We start from the raw sequence: 21,318 nt of genomic DNA on the forward strand, positions 1-21,318 counted from the left end.
CAAGGACGACATAGGGGACCCAACAAACGTCCAAACTCAAATACTTGATAATTTATTACTCTTTATTATATAGATTGTTCATTCTATAATGTAAAGACGTTATGATAAATACTCAATACACAATACTCGTTACTCGATACATGTTAAACGATACTTGTTACACGATACTCATTACTCGATCCCCATTACACTATACTTGATACGTGTTACATGTTATTTAACAATACTCGATAAACATTAACTATATAGATGGTATAGATTTACAAATACTATATACTCGGTACATGTTACTCGATACTCAATACAGTTTGGATTCAGTTTGATGTATAAATAATGTCAAAATATTGTTTTCAGAACAAATAATGTCAAAATTTACATAGAAAGCCCTAATAAAAAAAATCGATCTACCCACAACTCGACACCATATTGCAACCTAAAATCAAGCATCTTATCATGTTGTAAGCTCTCCATACTTGACCCAGTCACCAAGTACTCAAAGTACTTAAGATAGAATATCTCACAGTCCAGTGTATTCCCCTGTAATGTGCCTGTATTGACACGACTTAGCTTCCAAGGACTAGGTGCAAGGTCGGACTTTGCATCATATACACCACAGAATTGTGCCAGTAAAGGGAGAGTAAGGGGCGCCAGGAGTTTTACTAGATCCTTTAGTGTGATGTACTTAGGGAGTGAGTCATACAAAAGGATGTGTCTGATGTTCATGTCCACCACCAACATAAACAAATGCTGTTTGTAGTTGACTGGGCTATAGATGTAATCGACATTTGCCCATCTAGGCCGATGTTCAAGTATCAATCCGAGCACATAATCGACGTACGCGTGCTCTTTCTCGCATACTTTAGTAGCTTCTTCCCTCATTTTTCCACATATGGCCTGGAATAAGCTATCTGGACCTTGGAGGTTCAAGTGACTCTGTAAAATAGATAACAGTATGTTCAAGTGTATATCAATATGTTGGGAATGTCCTAGAACTCGCAGTTCGTGTTAAACATTCTATTTTATCAATAACAATGACTTGTTGATTTTGCATCTTATTATGAAAATCCAATAAACACATCTTTGGCTATAGTCTGAATGCTGTAACTTTATGTAGTGACGTAAACAGGATCAAGTTGATGGTATATAGCCTAAATGGTCTAATAAGTATATGGATGAAATTGGGTATCTCATCCTGGTAACACTATTGGATGCGACCCACTATGTAGTTGTTACAAGAAGTTGTAAGGTGCTACAAACAATGTGATCCACAAATCGTTCATGTTGAGACATGAGAGTGGGGCATCCTATGCAATGAGTTTTCATATAGACTGGACCACGAAAATAGTCACTTTTCTTTATAATGGCCGTTTACTGTTAAAATTGACTATTTCATTTATTATATAACCTAGGTTAACTCGATCTTAATCCTGAGCTAGCTATGAACTCTTGTTTGTTCGGAATTATCCTTTGATCTGCAAACGGTGAGAGTAGTTCAACAGCACTGCTCAATAAGTTTACCATTTTGGGGATAAAACCGGATAAATAGCTGGGGATATATCCTTGCAAGATGGAATTCACTCCTACCATATTTAGGGTTAGCATAGGTTGTTCTCTTAAGTACTGATCCAGGTCTTGAACAAACAGGGCCCTGCCTTCTTATAGTAGAGAAAGGATTTGATTCATAGAGATTATGAATCAGAATTGTTCATTAGAGGATCAGTAGGAACTTAAGGAACAAGATGTAATCACAGGGGTAAAATAGTATTTTTGACCTAGCTATGATTACGAACAACCTGTGAAGGATCGACTACCTGATTATGGTTATTAAGTGGACATAATATATCTACAGTGAGGGGAGTTCTACTATGAACTATAGTGGAGTGTCCCATTAGTTAACGAATGGGGGTTAGATTGGTCTAATGAGTTTAGACGATTAAACTCGAATCGTTGGAGCCCATGATCTGTAGGTCTGCGAGGTCCCCCTACTAGCTCTTAAATGGATAGGCTTTAGGGTAGCTTGAAAAATTAACTTGAAACGTTCAAATTAAACGGAACAAGAGAAAATATATTTAAATATATAAAGATGATTATTGTGCAAAAATTAATTTAATATTTGATATTGAACTAATTAATATTTTCAATTAATTTAAGAAAAACATTTGTTAATTATAGTTTAAAATCATTTTATGTTTTAAAATGGAAAATGAATTTTCTCCATTACCTTCATCTTTATGCTCACACAAAAGTCATTATCTTCTCTACTTTGATTCTCCAAGCATGAGCTGCAAGCCATGCTCTCCATTTCTTTGCATGTTCATCTACTATATATAAAGAAAACTGGAGTCATTGGAGAAAGATGAATGCAGAAATTTGAGAGAAAATTTTCTGTGAAGAAAAAACTGTCTTCTTCAATCGATTGCTGTGAGCTCCTTTTGCTTCTTCATATCTTTAAGTTGTTCTTTAGTCCCACAACTATGCCTAAAGCACCAAGAGCATATTAGGGAAGGCTTTAAGGTAGTTCACGGTGATATCAAGTGAAGACAGCAGCTGTACAAATATTTTCTTGGATAGTTCATCAAAGGTATGTTCTGAAAACCCACTTTTTAGAAGAGCATGCTTTAGTTTTTACCAAAATTAGTGAATTAGAATGCTTATGGATCCTTGATACTTCCGCTGCATGTTATTAACTCTTTCACAATAATGCAAAATTGTACATTAAAATTTAAACCCTCTATACTACATACCAATATGCCATGTGACAATGTCGTGAATCGATGAGCACATATCTCCACCAGCTAATAAATTTTCGTCGGAGAAACATGAATAAAGAATCAAGAACCTGTAGTTTGCAAGTTAAGTCAAATAATAGGAATAGTAATTAATAAGCATATAAATGTAATAAGGGATGTTAACTTACATCGTTCTCAACCCAATTACTATTATGTGTTAGCTCCCGGAACAACTCCGTCATCGTGCAATTCCTTTTGAATAGGACTTCATTTCTCGGCCAGTGAGGACCCATATCCATGTTGGTCAACCAGGACATGAACCCATTCATCAAGTCCACTTGAATAGCATGTGTCGGGTCATAGGGAACGATGTCAATCAGACATTGACCTTGCTGAATGTATTTCTACTTTTTTCCTGTCGCCCTTACAGTGTCAATTGGAGGGGTGTACAGTTGTGTCGGCTTCTTCTTCCTACTTATCCATCTCTGTTCCCTCTCACCGTTCATAGGCTCGCTCTTCACGATGGGCTCGCTCTTGATCCTGAACTTCTTCAATGCTTGTGGTGGAAGCAACTCAAGATGTGGTAGGGTTAATAGGGGGAAGGCTGATGCATCGGGAAGCAACATAGAAAGAGGAGTGGTTAATTGGGGATTAGGGGAGGATGGGCTCGGTGGAGGGTAGATGGATAGGGTCATGAGACTTGGGGAAGGTGGAGGAATGGGGTCACTAGTCCCGGTGGAAAGTGGAGGAAGGGGGTCATATGATTTAGTGGAAGGTGGAGGAATTAGGTCATTAGTCTCGGTGGTGGGTGGAGGAATGGGGTCTTGGAACTCGATGGAAGGTGGAGGAATAAAGTCACAGGACTTAGTGGAATGAGGAGGAATGGGGTCAACAGTCTCGGTGGACTCCACTCTGTATCTGCAATTCAATATAATTCAATATAGATAGATATATAGACATATATATTTGCCCCTCACTCCTCAGTTGGGGGTGCATGCTCGTCAATTGGGAGCTTATGAGACTCGTTATGAGGAGGATAAATCTCGTGCTCGTCGGTAGGGAGCTCGTGAGACTGATGCTCTTAGAGTTCTGGCTCATGAAACCGATGTTTGTGACTCTCGTATTCACTGGAGTTACTATGAGCATCCACATCATGGTGTGATCTATGTGTCTCTGAGGAGGTCGTCTCGACATCAATGTGCTCGTATACGGGTCATTCGTCGACCCTAGTGTCCTTATATTGTCTCTCCCTATCGGACATGATCAATGGTGTGGGTATGATCCTTGTCTATATAAAACAACAAACAATTTGTTAGTTATATGTGACATTCACCTTAAATCCAAGTAAATCGTAATGTAATAACTAACCTCGATGGACTCAAACACGGCTCCCACTATTATTTTGGTTGGCAGTGAATATGTACACTCCCACCTCAGGAATCGTGGTACGACATGTCCATTTAGTCGGGTTGCAACTTTTCCGACAACCATTGAAATGATCTCATATGCCCACGCCTACCATAATTCATAAATGATTATAAAACAAGCATAAGTAGTAAGTGACATTGACACTACAACGAGTAGATCTCGTACGGCCAGTGAATGGATATTACCTAAAATGCATGAGGAAACCCCGGTAGGTTGTACTTGACAATGTAATTCTTATTGTGCTTGGGCCTTTTTTTGTAGTTCTCTGCCTTACCACTAAATCTTTTTGTAGTCCAAGTAACATCCTCTTCCATAACACATTTCCCCAATCCATGGAATTGAAGTCATCTAAATCCTCCACATCAATTAATAAGGTCTTGTCGACATTGACCCTTATCTTCTCCCTTCCCATCATACCTAATTCAGTGCAATAGACCAATGTCATCTTCACAGCATCCATGTCGTTCTCAAACTCCGACTCCTTGTGCACTGTCTCTAAGGTACTAATATGAATGTCCCCCACAAAATCATTATTGAAGTACCTATTACGTAGTGATCCAGTTACTTCAACCCTCCTTACAACTACTGGATTAGGTGATTGCCACAATCCTATTACAACAGGAAGTCTTCTTTGGAGAATGTAACAACCGTACATTCAAATCGAAGGTCATTGCATCTTTCCTATCGTCTATAACCTCTCTTAACAGAATGTAGTGGACCAATGAACTGTTGACGATAATGTCCATGTCCATGAATCGCCCAAATACCGTTTTCTCGAATAGAGCAAGCTGAGTGGGAGTAAGCTTCTATTTCACAATCTAACTAGTCACCCCAATGTGAGATGATAGGTTGGTTGCTTGGCCTGGGAAACGATCCTGGGGGGGAATCTTGAATTGTCTAGCCATACTGCACATAATAACAAAAAACAGGGGTAAATAAGAATTTTGTTCAATACTCTACACACGACACTCGATGCTCGATGCAAGATACTCGTTTCTCGCTACTCGATTGCTCGATACCCAATACTCGATTTCTCGATACCCGATACATGCTACATGGTGTCCCTTACTTGTTACATTACAAGTGACCAGATGGTTGATTATCGAGCATTTGGTTTGATTTTCCACCTTCATGCATTATCCAACTCAAACCTTAAACTCTAGACAGTCTGAAATAACAAAAATATGAAAACTAAAACGAAACAAACTCGAAGTCCAGCCAAACATGCAAGATATGAAAATAGAAATGAAAACTATATCGGTCGAGTATCGAGTTACATGCAAGCGCATATCAAGGAACATGATGCAAAGATAGTTGAGTTTTGAGTGAATGATGCCAAAATACAAACAAGGAGAAGAATGTTACCTGATGCAGAGATAGTCGAGTTTCGAGTGTAGAGGTGTTGTCGTCGAAGAATATACAATCGGACGAATAGAGAGAACAGTCTGAACTCATCGGAAGTGGTGAAATAATGGACTTTAAATGCCTTCAAACGGGTTAAGAATCCAAAAGAATCGAGTATCGAGTATGACGTGGATATGATTGAGTATACACGTGTCAATTTCAGTCGGATCGAGTGACCGTGCATCGAGGAATGAGTAACGAGCCATCAGATAACGAGTGACGAGCCATCGAAGATCGAGTAAATTTGTATTGACAGACACACGGGATACATCTCAGGGACGAATCGGTAGAATCACATGCTTATGATGTAAACATAAGACCATTTTCCATATTTCTCCCGAGGTGACCATTTTTCACCTGGCCATTCCAAATGAGACAATCCGTACCAAAAAAAAAAAACCTCCGGCGAACCCGTTTATCTATGAATAAAACATCTCCCTCTCCCTCTTCCGTTTCTTCTTCTCCGGCCAGCACCCACGCTCCTTTTCCGGCGACGACGTACAGCAGCAAACAGCGACCCCTGCGCACCCCGAGGACGCCTTGCAGCAGTCTCACCCACGCGATCGATGGCGCCTCCTTTCTCCGACGGCCGGCAGCCGTGACTGCTGCAGCGACTCGTGCAATAGCCCGCGATATCACGAAATCGGGCCTTGAGTCGTTTCGATTGATCTCGAATCTGAATGCCCTCCCTAACGCCTTAAGATCTTCAACTTCGGACTCCTTCAAACACCAACCAGCAAGGTTTCGAGCCATTTTGGTGAAGTTCAGTAAGTAACAGCGCATTTTAAATCATCTGCATCTCGTATAGAGCGATTTAGATCGGTCCCTAACCTTGGAACTCTTCTGTTAGGTTTGGATCAGTAGAGTGTTCGATTAGGCTTCAAGGGTGATTTTGGGTAGGAACATCCCTCCCGAACCTGAACACTCTCTCAAGAATCTTGAATCGAGTGCTAACCTATAAATGTTTTTCCGTGTTTGGGAACCTTCAGGCCTGTTTTGAGAATATTGTAGGTAAGTAGTTTAGGTCTGTTGAGTCTGTTTGCTATCTGCTAGCATGTTGTGTACCTTATTTATGATTTATATGAATGATAGGTCTTGAATCGTTAAATGTTATGAAGGTTTAAGCATGATGTTTGTGGCTATTTTGTGATGATTTTATGGTGATAAGGATGCTGTATCGTTGAGATTGTCTGAAAAAAAACAATGTTTATGTTGAGAGCATGTTCATGTGGTTTGACATAAATGAATGGTTGAGTAAACATGATGTAGGATTCATGCATTCTGGTGAGATTGTGAGGAAGGAGGTCAGAGGACCTTGAATTTTGGTCAAAGAAAAGTAGGGTGAATATCAGTGCACCTTGGATACAAATGATCAAGGGTGGTGGTATGTCACCATTGGATTTAAGAGGAGCATCAAAGAGGCCTTGGGTCAAATTGTCAAAATGAGAGCGAGAAAGCTAGACTATGAGAGAGAGTGAGCGATTAAACCATGAGACGGAGCAAGAGGCAACATAGCAAGTAGAGCGAGCAAGAGAAAGAGGTAAAAGTGATAAGGAACGTCGAGAGCGAGAACAAGAAGGAAAATAGGGAGCAAGAGTGAGAGCAAGAGGGAAAATAGGGAGCGAGAACAAGAGTGAAAATAGGAAGTGTCGTGGTAGTGGGAGCCTACATAGGAATGGGAGAAAAAGAAAAAGAAAAAAATGAAATGATAAGAGGACTATTGGTTGGTTTTGAAAACGATTGCTTTCTCAAAGAGAATAATTGTGATTTAGATCTTTCTTAAAGAGAAACTCGTGGAGAGATATTTCTTCTCATATTCCGTCCTTCTCCCATCTTGTTTTCTCCGTTGTGGGAGATGGCAAGAAAACGTATTTGTGGGAAGATTTTTGGGTGGGGGACAGACCCCTCTCTTTTGCATTTCCTCGTTTATATCACTTATCCACCTTAAAAAGTTGTCGAGTGTCGGGTATTTTGGTCTGGTCGGAGAACTTGGTCTCATTCTCCTTTGGTTTCCATCGGTCTTTGTCCAATAGGGAAACGACAGAGGTGGATTCTCTCCTTTCCTTGATTGAGGATTTCGACTTTAGGCTTGGGAGAAAGGACGTTCGTGTGTGGATCCATCCCTTATGGAGGGCGTCTCGTGTAAGTCTTTCTTTAGGTTTTTATTGGACCCTTCTCTTGGTGTTGAGTCGGTCTTTGATGCTTTGTGGAGGTTTAAGGTTCCAAAGCAAGTCAAGTTTCGTTCTTGGCAAGTTTTGCACGAGCGTGTGAACACGATAGATAAGCTTGTGAGAAAGCTACCTTCATTAATGGGCCCATGGTGTTGTATCCTCTGTCGGAAGGCGGAAGAAAACTTGGATTACCTTGTGTTAGTTTGCTAGATCTATGTGGAATGAATCTTTTAGGAGTTTGATTTCACGCTTGCTCGTCAGAGAATATTCGGTTGATGATTGAGGAGTTACTTCTCCATCCGCCTTTCAAAGAAAAAAGTCGCTTTCTTTGGCTTGTGGGGAGAGAAACAATAGAGTGTTTCGTGGTGTGGAGAGAGACCCTAGTGAGGTTTGGTCTTTGGTGAGGTTTCATGTTTCTCTTTGGGCTTCGGTTTCAAAGGATTTTTGTAATCATTCCCTAGGTACTATTTTACTTAGTTGGAATCCCTTTCTTGGTTTTTTGTATGCCCTCGTATTCTTTCATTTTTTTTTCTCAATGAAAGTAGTTTCTATATATATATATATAAAAAAAAGAGAATCATTGTGATAAACCCTTTCTATTGCACCATCTAGTGTCTAGGAGCGATACACATTAAAGGTTGCTCAAATTACTTCGGTGTTGATTACTTTTTTTTTTTTTTTTTTTTTTTTTGTAAAAGAAACATTTCATTGTCGGCATTGACTTCTTTGGTAAGCAAAATTTAATTAATTTTTTATTTTTTTGATGAGAAACATGTAACATAATTTCATTGATATCATGAAATTACAAAAGGGCAAAAGATGTCGTGAGGAGTTACATAATGCTATGTGTAATGAGATAAGTAAAGTTGTAATCACAAAAGAGAGGGGTGGGTTTATACCAAGTTAAAGATGTATACAAAAGGTGATCAAAGGAAAATCTTTCATTTGTTCTTTGAATATGCGATGGTTACATTCATTCTGAACAAGCCAAAAGAAGGCTTTGATGATGAAGGTTCATAGAGTTGCTTTCTCATTCTTGAAGGGATGACCTATGAGCATCATATTCAAGAGAGTGGTTGGGTTGTCGAGAAACACCATAGGATAATTGAATCATGTAAGGATTTTCCCCCAAAGATCTCCAACAGAATCACAAAATACCAACATGTGCATAATGGTTTCACAGCTACGGTGGCAAAGAACTCACAAGTTAGGAGCAGATACGATCCATGGGACCGTTTTGATGAGGACGTCGACTATATTGATGCTTCCATGGCTGACTTCCCATAAAAAAACCAGACTTTTTTTGGGATAGGGCCTTGCCAAATATTTTTTATAAAGGGCAGCATTCATATCATTACCATTTGATGCAAGATGAGTTGAGAGAGATTTTGTGGTGAACTTGCTAGATTTATCAAGGGTCCATCTCCACGAATCCTTTATCGTATGGCTGTTTGGTGGCACAAGAAGAGTGGATAAGACAGACCATTCAATAAGCTCACTATCAATGAAGTTTCTTCTAAGACCAAGGTTCCACGCTTAATAGCTATTGTTCTAGCATTGGGCTATTGTAGCCTCTTTTTTCATTGAGAGAGCATAAAGTCTAGGAAAGGCGCCTGTGAGTAGTGTGGGGCTAACAATGTGAATTATATTATTGTGAATGAGATTGGTTTGCCTAGGTACTTCTATGGAATTTTAGCCAATCGGAACCAACTGCTTTGTGGATGGAAGGAGAGGCCATATTTAGCATCAATTAGGATTCTCCAAAGGGCATCTTCCTCAATGTGATATCTTCAAATCCACGTGGCTAAGAGACTCTTGTTTCTCTTTTTCAGATCAATCAAACCGAGGCCTCCTTTAGTAGTGGGAAGTTGTACCTTTTGCCAATTAATTGAGTGAACACCTCTCTTGTCTTCGAGCCCATTCCAAAGGAACTTCCTGTGCATCTTATCAATCTGTTCGGAAACCTTGGAGGGGATTTTGAAAAGAGAGAGGTAATAAGTAGGTAGGTTGCTTAGACTGGCTTGTAAAAGAGTGAGACGACCACCTTTGGAGATATATTTACCACGCCAACCATTAAGGTGCCTCGCAATCTTTTCAATGATAGGTTCCCATAATGGAATAGAGAATGATTTGTTGTTGAGGGGTAAGCCAAGGTATGTCGAGGGCCAAGTGCCAACCTTGCAACCAAAAGATGATGCCAAAGAATTAACAGCTGCCTCCTCAATATTAACACCTAAGAATTCAGATTTGGCGTGGTTTATACAGTGACTAGAAATCTGTTCAAATGACCGAATAATCTCAAATAGATTGGCAAGCTTCTCCTTTTCCGATGAAGAGAGTTAGATGGTATCATTAGCAAACTACAAATGACTAATTTGTATGCTAGACTTTCTGACAATAAAACCTTCAGTATGACCATTATCTAACCCTTTTAGAAGCATACGACTCAGACAGTCAACCACTAACGTGAATAAGAATGGAGAAAGGGGATCCCCCTGTTTAAGGCCACAGGTAGCTTTAATTTTGTCTCTAGGCTTTCCATTGATGATAATGGAGAAGTTTGCAGTTGAAAGGCAGCCCATAATCCATCTTCTCCATACTGAACCAAATCCTTTGGCTTTCATAATCTCATCCAAAAATTCCCAATCAACCATATCAAAGGCCTTTTCAATATCAAGTTTGATCACCACTCCTTTTCTTTTAGTGTTGGAGTAGAGGTCAATCAGTTCATTTGCTATCAAAGAGGCATCAATGATCCGTTTTCCCTCCACGAAAGCAAATTGATTCTTGGAGATTGTATGAGGGAGGACCTTCTTCAAACGTTCAGATAGGACCCTGGCAATAACTTTGTACAAGCAAGTGGTAAGGCTTATCGGCCTGCAGTCTCCAACTCTCCTGGCATCTTTTCCTATGATTTTTACTGTTCGTCCTTTCATGTGCTTATTTTAAGTCAATCTCGCTCTCTAAGAAGAAAATTCTTGATTTGTAACTTTTGATGTTCGGATTCTTTGAATGATATATGGTTCTAGCATATGAATTTTATTTGCCAAATTGATCTCGTTTCGTGAATTCTAACTTTTTCTGAAATCACCCGTCCTCTTGTTGATGTGGAGAAACAGAGAGATGAAGAAGGTGGGCGTGCCCATGCTGAGTTTCTTTCTTTTCATTCTCCTAGTGGCAACCACATTTGAACCCATCTCATCTTTGCCGTCCATTATTCCTGCGTTCCTTTGGTCTCCTCACCATCACCATGGGTATGCCGCTTGAATTTTCGCGTTTCTATCATGCAATATGTGACATTTTTTGTGCATAAACTTGTACCAAAGGAATGATGATAAACCCCTTAAGTTTATCTTAAGATACAATTGAGATCGCTAATGTACCCACGTCCGTTTTCTTTTGGGTGTTGCATCCTTCTTGGATACATTACGGACTGTCAGGATCATCCTTTCTGTCACTGTATCCTTTGTTTGGTTGTTTGAACTGTCATTTTTGGCTTTGTTAATTGAAGGTGGAGAATTTGTATCTTGAGTGGTATGAGGAGTTCGTATAAGAACTTAACTGCTAGAAAAATTAATGTTCACATGATAATGATGGCAATTTGGCGCAACATGTATAGTATGAACACTATGTAGATGAAACAACCTATGTGTTAGTGATTTTTATGTCTTTCTCCCGGCTTAGCTGATTGTGTGATTTATTGTTATTATTTTAAATGTTAGATTTCCCATTGTTTTGTTTCGTTTTTGTATTTGGTTAGCTTTCCCATTGTCATCCTTCATTTTTTATAGGTAGGGGTGAATTGTTCCTTTTCTTTTCCATCTTTTGTTTGTTTTTTTTTTTTGGGGGGGGGGGGGGGGGGGGGGGTTCACACTTGATTAGGTAGGAGGTCATTGAGAGACCGGTGTCTTTAGGGGGCTTGGATATTGTGAACCTAAGGATGTGTAACAAAGCCCTTTTAGCCAAATAATTGTGGTGCTTTTCCTTTGTGCTCAATTCTCTGTGGCGCAAGATCATTGCTAGTAAACATGGTCCCTATCCTTTTCAACTGTCTAGCTAAAGGATTTGAAGGCAGCCATAGGAATTAACAATGGAACAACGGAGCATGGTCTATCATTGCAAGTAAACATGCACCTTTCCTCTGTGCCCAATCTTATCTTTACAGATTTTTTCATTCCTTTCCTTCCAAATTAACAACCAAACAATTTTAGCCATGTTTGACCATTACACCTTTGCTTTATCTTTAAGCCAAGAACCATTGAGGTTTTGAACCAGCCAATCATCTAAACAATGGGGTTAGAAGGGTAGACAAATTTCCAGATGGGTTCCAAACTCTTCTACTAAAGTCGCATTGGAGGAGGAGATGAGACAAAGATTCTCCACTGCTTTGGTATAACATACATAATACAACTATGTGCTAGATTATGGGGTTGAATTGTGATTCGAAAAGTTGGAAAGACCTTTGGAAAGGCTTCGTGGGGTGCAACATTGGTTCCTTCCCTTCCTCTTATTTAGGCCTTTCCCTTCGAAGTAATCACAAAATTGTCTCTTTTTTTGGAACCCGATTGTAGACAAGGCTCAAAAGAAGTTGACTTCCTAGAAGAGAAGTTTTTTCTCAAAAGGTGGTAGACTTATCCTTATCAGGTTATCTCGATTCATTACTTCTCCCTCTTTAGAGCTTCTTGTTTGATTTTTATGAGCATCAAGAAACTTATGGACTTCTTGTGTGAAGGAGTAGATGAAGGAAACAGGGCCCACCTTGTGAACTGGGAGTAGGGTTGACAATGGGGCTAGGGTGGATTCCCCGTCCCCGTCCCCGTGGGGGGTATTTCCCCCCATCCCTGCCAATTGAAGGCGGGGACGGGGATTCCCCGTCGGGGAAACGGGTCCCCATGGGGACCCATCCTCGACTTTTTTTTTAATATACAAATATATAAATATTTGTAATTATATATATATATATATATAAAATATTTAATCGAGGACGGGGTGGGGATACCCTCCCTGTCCCCGTCCCATCCCCGACCGGGGACCTGGTTAGGATCCCCAGTTTCACCCCCATCCTCGGTCAAATCGGGGATTCCCTGCCCCGATCAAGGCGGGGACCCGACCCCGTGGGAATTTTTGCCAACCCTAGCTGGGAGGTGATTAGAAAGCTAGTGAATTTGGGAGGGCCAGAACATGGGAATTTAAGGGTTCGTAACAATGGCCAATTGGCAAAATAAATTTTGTGTTTTCCTTTCGAGTCTAATTCCCCATGGTGGAGGATCATTATGAGTAAGTATGAATCTCACCTGTTTGAGTGGCTGTCAACTGGGATTAAAGGCACACACATAAATTTGTGGAAAGATATCTTCTCTATACTTCTTGCCCTCACTTAGTCTGTTGTGTTGTGGGGGAGGGAAACAAAACATATTTTTGGGAGGATCACTGTGTAGGGGATCCTTGTATGTACTACCTTTCCTATTCAAAAAATTGTTATGTGGCTGAGATCTTAGTTTGGTTTGGTATACGGGAGCTCCCTTTCTTATTCATTTGGTTTCTATCGTTCTTTGTCCGATAGGAAAAGATGGATGTTATGACTCTCCTATCTTTGATAGGGGAGTTTGATTTTAGGATTGAGGGGAGGGATGTGCATATTTGGAGTCCCTAACCCTTTTGGACTGGATTTTGAGAAAGTGGCCTTTGTTGATTTGCTTGTTTTGTTTATCCTCTCTTGGAAGGTAGAGAAAAACATGGATCATGTCATTTGGAGATTTGACTTTGCGCACTTTGTGTGGAATTATCTTTTGGAGACATTCGACTTTTGATTAGCCTGTCATAGAGACCTAAAGGAGATGAACAAAGAGTTACTTCTCCGTTCATTTTTGACTCCCGCTGCTCACTACTCAAAGGAGCAGCTATCTCCAATCTATCCAAAGTGTTTCTCTCCCTTGAAAGGTTGCCCTTTTTCTCTATAATATTGCCATACACCTCCCTGTTCCACTCTTTCCGTTTTTCTTTTAAAGATTCCAGCTTTTCCATGAATTGAAAACCATCCCAATCAGGTTTTTAGTCTTCCTACCAGCATTTCTTTATGTTGCTGTCAAAAGAGGGATGATCACGCCACACATTTTCGAATCTACTTGGACACAACCCACATAAGAGGCTTCCCAGGTTGCAGCATGATCAAAAAGTGATCTGAAGTTGGTGTCAGCAACTGTAAGGCTTTTACATTTGTATAAAGATTGAGCCAGCTTTAGAAACAAACATCTATTAATTTTGGTAAACTGTGGAGTTTCCCTGTCCACGTAAAATTAGCATTTGAAAGTGGAGCCTCGATGAGCTCACTATGTTTTAGACACGTTATATTATACTGTCTCATTGTGTTCGATGCATACTTTGAAAGTTATACTGTATGGCTGCAGATTTTCCAACAGCATTCTACACAAATATGTTGATTATCAGACCATTTCTCCACAGGAGATGGCAACGTCTGTTTTGTATGAAGGGGGCTGGTCAAACATTCTGGTGTTTGTTACATTTTATATCTTGTTCTGGGTTCTTCTGGTGTTTGTTACATTTTTATATCTTGTTCTGGGTTCTCTTTAATTAGTTTTTTAGAATGTTGTATGCACAATTTTTATTTTTTAAAAAAGCTATGCTGTTTTGATTTTTGCTATATCCTTTTCTTTAGTTTGGCTCCCTTTCTTTTTGGGCTTGGTTTTTTTGAACGCCCTATATTTTTTTTTCTCAATCAAAGTGTAGTTTTTCATAAACGGACAGAACCCAAATGTGTTGAAATATATACGATAGGAATTACAAGATAGATCAAGTGTTTGAGGTACTTCGACCCTTCCTTTTTTTAGTAGAGCAGCATGTGGATCTTGCAATAATCTTTGTTGGTTCAGAGGTAGGAATATATGGAGTTTGAGATCTACCACTCTTCTTCATCTTGTAATAATTCAGTCGTGAATTTCTTTGGTCTCTTATAGTTTATTTGACCATTCATTGTATTTTCCTTATAGTAAAAACTCTTATCTTCTTGTTTACTAAGTCTAAATTTAGGATTATTGTTTGAGCTTAGAACATTTAGGAGACTTAGTTTTGTAACATACTAGATGTGTTATCCTAAAGATGCATTACATGATACAAGCATTTTTGTTAATAGAATACTAACTTTTAATGAGAAAATGAAGAACAAAACAGAATACAAGGCCACAAAAATAGGGGATGGACTAGAAAATGGAAACGATACTCAAGACATCTACATCGACAACGTCAATGGAATCCTTTCAGCAATTCAACAGACCCATCTAACCTTGAAATGAGTCACCATAGCCCTAGTCTACCGAGAGTTTGAATTGCTTTGTAGTCTTATAGGGCGATGGAATTGCATTAGTGGGATTTGGCTAGTTGAATTGTCCAACAAACAATCCCCTCCTTGCTATCTCAAGAAAAAAGCGTGAGGTGTAGTCCGCTAACTGGCTTTGCTCACACTATAGGACCAAATGGATCAGCTTTCTTTAGCCGTCTAGAGGTTTTGAAGAACCTTTTTGGCTTGCCATTTATGGAGAAAGAAAGGAGGTCAGGGATGCGGCCTTGAATCCAAGGAAATTCACCCAAAACCTTTCCCACAAAGCATTTCAAGGAGGAAATACCAATCAACCCTGTCATAGGCTTTACTGTAGTTTAGCAGTAAATCATGGGATTATGTGTTGTTCGTTTTATAGTTTCAGATGTTGTGGTAGAGAATTATATTATGCAATTATTTGAAGGGCCTAAATTCACAAAAGATGAAAATGTTTATGGATAATGTGGTCAAAGCATTTTCTCATGGATTTTGGGCCAATATGAATGTAAGATTATTGCAAGATAAGTGCTTCATCTTAGATTAGCTAGAGTAGGATAAAATTAATTAGTTTCTAAGAAACTTCTTGTTGTGGTAAAGGCATGTATGATTTTGTAACTATTCTGCTAATGCCATTACCTCTATTGGACTTGCTTTCTTGTAGTCTCCTGGAGGGAGTCTTTTATACTCATATTTTATCAATGAAAAATTTGATCTGTGATCATGTGTGCACGTGTTTGTTTCTTTTTGTTTTGTTTGTATGTTTTTTTTTTTTAATAATTATTATTGTTATTATTGAAAAAAGTATGCAAAGCGTGAAGAATAATTTTAAATTTTTGAAGTGTATTTTTTAATCTTTATTTATTTGTTTGTCCTAAAGTATGTGTTAGGCTTCCTATCTTGAACGTTTATACCAGAAATAATAGAGTGAAACCACCTTTTGTAAATGTTTATAAAAGAGAGGGTAAAAGTGGAAAGTGAATGAAAGTTAGAGTGGGGGAGCGTTTTTCCGTTTATAGCCTAATATCTCGTGGGGGTGAGGTATCTTTTGCATTGGAAGTTGTACAAAGATTTTGATAGAGAATACATTCCTCTCTAATTGGTCTGAGTGTTTTTTATGGTGACATTGTCACATTACTGTTTATAAATTGTGAAAATTTCCTAGATACTTATCGTTTTGATGCTAGTTTGAAACTTTATTTTGTGTCAATGTGCTGCGAATAGGCTTACTACTATGAAGGATAAGAATTTGATGCATTGTTTTGTTGGTTTCTTGATCAACATTATGTTCACAGCTTAACGAGTCTTTTGCATTCTATAGTTGCAGTCAGATTTCATGTTGAGCAGGCACGTGGATCCAAATCTTACGGACTTACTTAAGGTCTGCAAAAGCATAAATTCAAAAACTGCATGTCTCGAGTCTTGACTCTAAATCTAGGATCAATTATCACAGGCCTCCTTCTCAAGGTCTAACTTCTCCATGGCATTTCCCTATGTGGCTGCACCAGAAAGGGGTACAATTGAAAATTTATTGATCTCAGAGTTCAAAAGATCATGTGTGCATGACCTCAGAATTGACAATCATTCCAGAGACTTCCACTGCTGCATTCCATCCATGTAAATTTGTCTTTATGTGATTAAAGACTAAAGTTATCTGTTTCCTTAGAACATTCTTGATATCCTTATTTATTTTTTCTGCATTCGACAAATAGGATTATATGGTTTCAAGAATGGAAAAGAAGCAAAAGGGAGAGACAGATTTGGTAGTTTTCTCTTCTGTGATGGAGGTCTCAGTTCTTCAAAAGAAGTCAATCCATGGACTTCTGAAAGTAAGTATGTTTACCTTTTTCTTTTTTGTCTTTCAGATGGTCATTAGAACAAGCAACACGATTAATGTTATAGCTGTAGTGATATAAAATTCTCATGCTGAATTTTGAAATTATTATAGGCAAAACTTTGTTGGAGATGATGACTTCAGCAGAGCATATCGGGGCAAAATATGAAATTCTCTATATATCAGATCCCTTTAGGTCCATTCGCCATTCTTATATGGAGCTGGGAAGATTTATTGCTGAAGGTTCCCGTTCCTCTCAAAATGGATCAGCTAAATCAGAAAATTTTTGTGATGAAGTCCGCCAAATTAAATCATCTCTCCTTGGGGGCCTCTTTGTTGTGATTCACTAACTTTTAAGATGTGATATTTTAGCTTTATGATTTGAATATTTTGGTTATACCTCAAGTAAAAGTGGACACATTAACCTATTATCAACTGGACCCGACATCTAGAGAACCCACTTTAAAGTTCAAACACTAAAGTTAATTAAAAGAATTACTCTTGGATATCTGGTTAGTTGTTGAGACCGTTCTTTGACCATGCTTGTTTCACTGCTCTAGGAGTTTGTTTCTTTGACCATTAGTCTCTTTTGATTAATTCTATATAAAGTTCTGTCTCTTGTTCAAAAATAAAGCTTCACAACTCTCGGAATTGTAGTCTCTCTTTCAATATGTTTTCATCTCGTTGTGCACTTGTTTCATTTCATGAGTCCTGTTAAATTTGTGTCATTCTGGCTTACATTTGCTTCCAATCTTCAACTATGCAGGGGATCGTTTTGCTTATAATCCTAATATCAGGCCTTTGTTATATGATGGGTCTTGACACCCCAACCAGATTTGAGACACCTCAAGATTCTTAAAGCACGTTTCTCAGAATAGTTGCATAAAATTGCTTTGGTGATGTGTTTCGGAGGGAGAAAGCTTTGTCATACGGTATTCTTTCTCATACTCATGTTCTTGTGGCATAATTTTTTTTGATATGTTCCTTAGCTGCTGCTGGTTTTTATGTATGAATATTAAAGCATTTTGGTTTTATCCTTACATTAGCATGTAATTTCATTCTAAATAAGGAGAAAATAAAGATGTGATATTCCATTATTCTACATCAAACTGAACAGATGGTTGCCTGGAGAGAACTTTTGTGTCATGGAATGAATGTGACTGTTCACTTAAAACGTATTTGAAAGTAAAAATTGTGAGAACTGTGGCAAGTTTTAAAATACGTACATTAACAGAATGATGTTTTTATATATTTTTTGAAATCGTAAAATATTGTATTTTATAATGTTTATTATTATTGTGGTTTTTGTTTAACAAATGTGGAGGAATTGAACCGACTTTACCTTCAAATTTATGCTATTAGGTTAAAATATATAGCTACAAACAAAAACCGACAGTGAAAAATGTCTACATTGATAATGAGTTAGCGAAAATAGCCAGCCAAATTGTAGACATTTTTTTAGCAAATGAGTAGTATTTGAGAAAAAATTGCAATGGTCGGATTTTTATTTATGTTGGTTTCCGTGATTTATTTAATATTTGTTCAGATTTTTTGTTTTCCTTATTTATAGGCATTTGGGTGATTGGAAAAAATTAGGAAAAATCTTATTCGTGGATATATATTGGTCATGATACAACTAATAAATTCTCTTAATTTATATTTGTCCATTTTTGCAAGGGAACATAGTTTGTCATTTTTCATGCACTACTATTTAAATATAGCTCTTTCTCTTGTTGACCTAATTGGGTGGCATTAGGGGTTGGTGGCACATGCGTGCAAACAGGTGCTGGAGTTGGTGTGGGAGTGTGCTTTTGAGGACTAGAGGGGAGTAGGCTTGCATCGTTGTACATCGTTGCCACAAGCGCTTGAGAGCGTCGTAGTAATACTTCTTCAACCATGTAATACCATAATTTACACTCGATAATGTTTAGCCTTGAAAACTCAAATCTCAATCTACTTTTTGCTTGATTTTTTGTAGTTTTGTTGGACGTTAGATGTGATTCTTTCACCCTCAATCAAACACAAATCATGTGAAATTAAGCTTCAATCGACCATGTACATGGCTTGTACGTGTATTTTCCCTCATTCGTGACTAGTTGACTTGTCTATTCTCAAGGTCAAGTCTTAAGGCTCAACCTTGCTATATGCTAGGCTAAAGTCATCACAAGCAACGTTGCATCTAAATTCACCATCTTGGTTCTTAACAACACGGCCCCCAGGCTTCTGTATCGTATTAGAACTTTATTAAGATGAGTTTGGAACCTTTGTTGGATCAAAACAGATAGGTGATTCAAACACTTACTAGGACTTGTCGGGAACAATAATGTTTACCGGACTTTACTGGCCTATTTTAGTGCCAACTAAGCTTCTACCGACCTATTTGTCGCTTACGAACTTTACTTGGCCATTACAATGCTTACTGGTACAACTTGCAATAGTACTACGTCAACCTAAAACTATTGAGTCCCACTTATTTTCCCACTTATTTTCTTGATACCATCTAGAGTATCGGGATGTCATTGACCTTATCTCTCATATTGGGCACACTTATCAAGAATTGCTCCATGGGCAACCTTCCATCTTGGGGATTCCCAAACATCCATCCATCCATCTCTGCATATCGAGGCATGAACCCTCTTGTGTCTATGCTGAGTTATTTTTGCATATTGGGTGCTAGCCCGTGGCTATACTCAAAACTTTGGCCCATGGGAAAGGAGGCATGGTGCCCGACACTGCCTACAAAATTCCATTCTCAATGCCAAATGTCCAAGATACTTGTTTTGCAATGTTCACCCATGCCATGACACACATATGCAATGAGGTAGCTTGTCACTTAGGCCATAAAGCTCAGTGGTGGTGGATAGCTGATAGCGGATAAAAGCATACAAAAGCATACCATATGCTATGGGGGATTAAAGTTACTTTATTCCCAAAAGTAAAGAAATTGGAAACTATAGAATCCTAATGCAAGAATTGAAAGTGCAGAACAGAAATACAAAAATTGATCGAAGATGATGATTAAATTCAATTCAACTGAACTCAATTTTTATCAAAAAGATGTGAGAAATAACAACCCCAAATCTGTCGATTGGGTTGGATTGGATAAACTTGAGTTTCCCAGACAAAATAAAAAAGCCCTTGTGTGTTGTTCTATATGGAATGGTTTATTTGTTGCTGAAGGTATGATTAGGGGATTTTGAATTTAGCTAGAAAAAACAATAATGTTAACTTGATTTGTGTGTCACCATATTTCTTTATTCTTATAAGCATTTGACTTCAAAACTATGGTCCTAAAGAAGCTCCAAGAATACCTTGAACACTGAAGATTAACAGCTTAAACCCTTTTAAAGAATTGAAGACTTTGAAGATCCCATAAAGACATACAACTTCCTAAAGGCTTCAAAGATTTAAAACTTTTTAAAGACTTCAAAATTAATTGAAGCTTCTTCGAGACTTTTAACATGTAAAGAAAACTTCGCATCGATTAGGGATTTATTTGAATTGACTAAAGAAAAATGTGTTTTTCAAGAAATTTTTTTTATAAAAAAACTGTGTTAAATAAACTTTAAAAGGTTATTAAAGCTATTTTGATTGGTTAAAACATTTCAATTTTTTTCTAAATGATTTTTTTTTTCAAAGTTTCCTCTGGGAAGGGAATCCTGAAAGTTTTAAAGAAGGCAAAAATAGAAGAATGCGTGATTAATGTTTGAGAAAAAAAAGGGCAATTTTGGCATATACAAAAAATTCTAAAGGGTAATTATGTCATAATTATGATAATAATAAAAAAATAATTAGAGAAGATTTAAATTTTATTTTAGTTCATGTACACTACGGTTATATTTCTTGTAATTTTAGTCAATCTTAAATTTATTCCTACAACCAGTTTATTATCATTTTTTAATTTTTTTTATTATTTATAAACATTTCCACAGTGTATTTCCTTTCATTAAAATTAAAATGATTATTTTTTTATTAATTTTAATAAAATAAAATTAATTTTAAAAGACTAAATTTAAGATTTATTTAAAATAAAAATAAACATTTGAAAAATAAGAATTAAAATGGAAGAAATCAACCTAATAATAATGGAGACATGAACTTTGACCACTTAAGAAACCCAAACAGGTATGCAACATTCTAATAGTTTTAATCTACTTTACTTTACGTAATGTCCACATTAAACGGCTAAAAGATTAGTAATTCATTCAAAATCAAAGAAAAATAAACATAAAGCTAAAGGTTGTAAAAAAAGAAATAAATTTTTGCTAACTTATAACGTTTTATAAGAAATTTACTAAATTTTGAACACAAAATTGCATGATAGACTTAGATAAATGTTATAATCTCACTTAAAAGATTGAAACAAATTTTTACCTTTGGATAAGTTTTAGTTTCAAAATTTAACTGAAAAGAGGCATTCTC

General features: G+C 37.7%; 1 protein-coding gene, 1 long non-coding RNA gene and 1 pseudogene across 3 annotated transcripts; 1 reads left to right on the top strand and 2 right to left on the bottom strand.

The window, feature by feature from the left end:
• Positions 1-372: 372 nt before the first annotated feature.
• On the bottom strand, positions 373-879 carry LOC150032440 (uncharacterized). Its single transcript, XM_090306909.1, has one exon. The coding sequence runs from the start codon at positions 877-879 to the stop codon at positions 373-375; it is 507 nt and encodes a 168-aa protein (XP_090163035.1).
• Positions 880-2,227: 1,348 nt separating this feature from the next.
• On the bottom strand, positions 2,228-5,745 carry LOC120091022 (uncharacterized). The gene is made up of 3 exons (XR_016524846.1): positions 5,523-5,745; positions 4,098-5,063; positions 2,228-4,017 (listed from the first exon to the last, which is right to left on the bottom strand). It is a non-coding gene; the product is annotated as an uncharacterized LOC120091022 (long non-coding RNA).
• Positions 5,746-5,905: 160 nt separating this feature from the next.
• On the top strand, positions 5,906-18,943 carry LOC120091023 (uncharacterized; annotated as a pseudogene). The gene is made up of 9 exons (XR_016524845.1): positions 5,906-6,328; positions 6,412-6,572; positions 10,852-10,986; positions 16,384-16,443; positions 16,516-16,679; positions 16,775-16,891; positions 17,011-17,234; positions 17,663-17,828; positions 18,653-18,943. The product of XR_016524845.1 is annotated as an uncharacterized LOC120091023 (transcript).
• The last annotated feature ends 2,375 nt before the right edge of the window (positions 18,944-21,318 follow it).

This window comes from Benincasa hispida, chromosome 11, assembly GCF_027475165.1.
Source record: "Benincasa hispida cultivar pf3 chromosome 11, pf3_genome.v1.1, whole genome shotgun sequence".
In the NCBI taxonomy this organism is placed as follows: Eukaryota; Viridiplantae; Streptophyta; class Magnoliopsida; order Cucurbitales; family Cucurbitaceae; genus Benincasa; species Benincasa hispida.

What these genes read in the sequence shown, in the direction of transcription:
- LOC150032440 (XM_090306909.1), bottom strand. Translation starts at nt 879, where the DNA reads ATGAGGGAAGAAGCTACTAAAGTATGCGAGAAAGAGCACGCGTACGTC.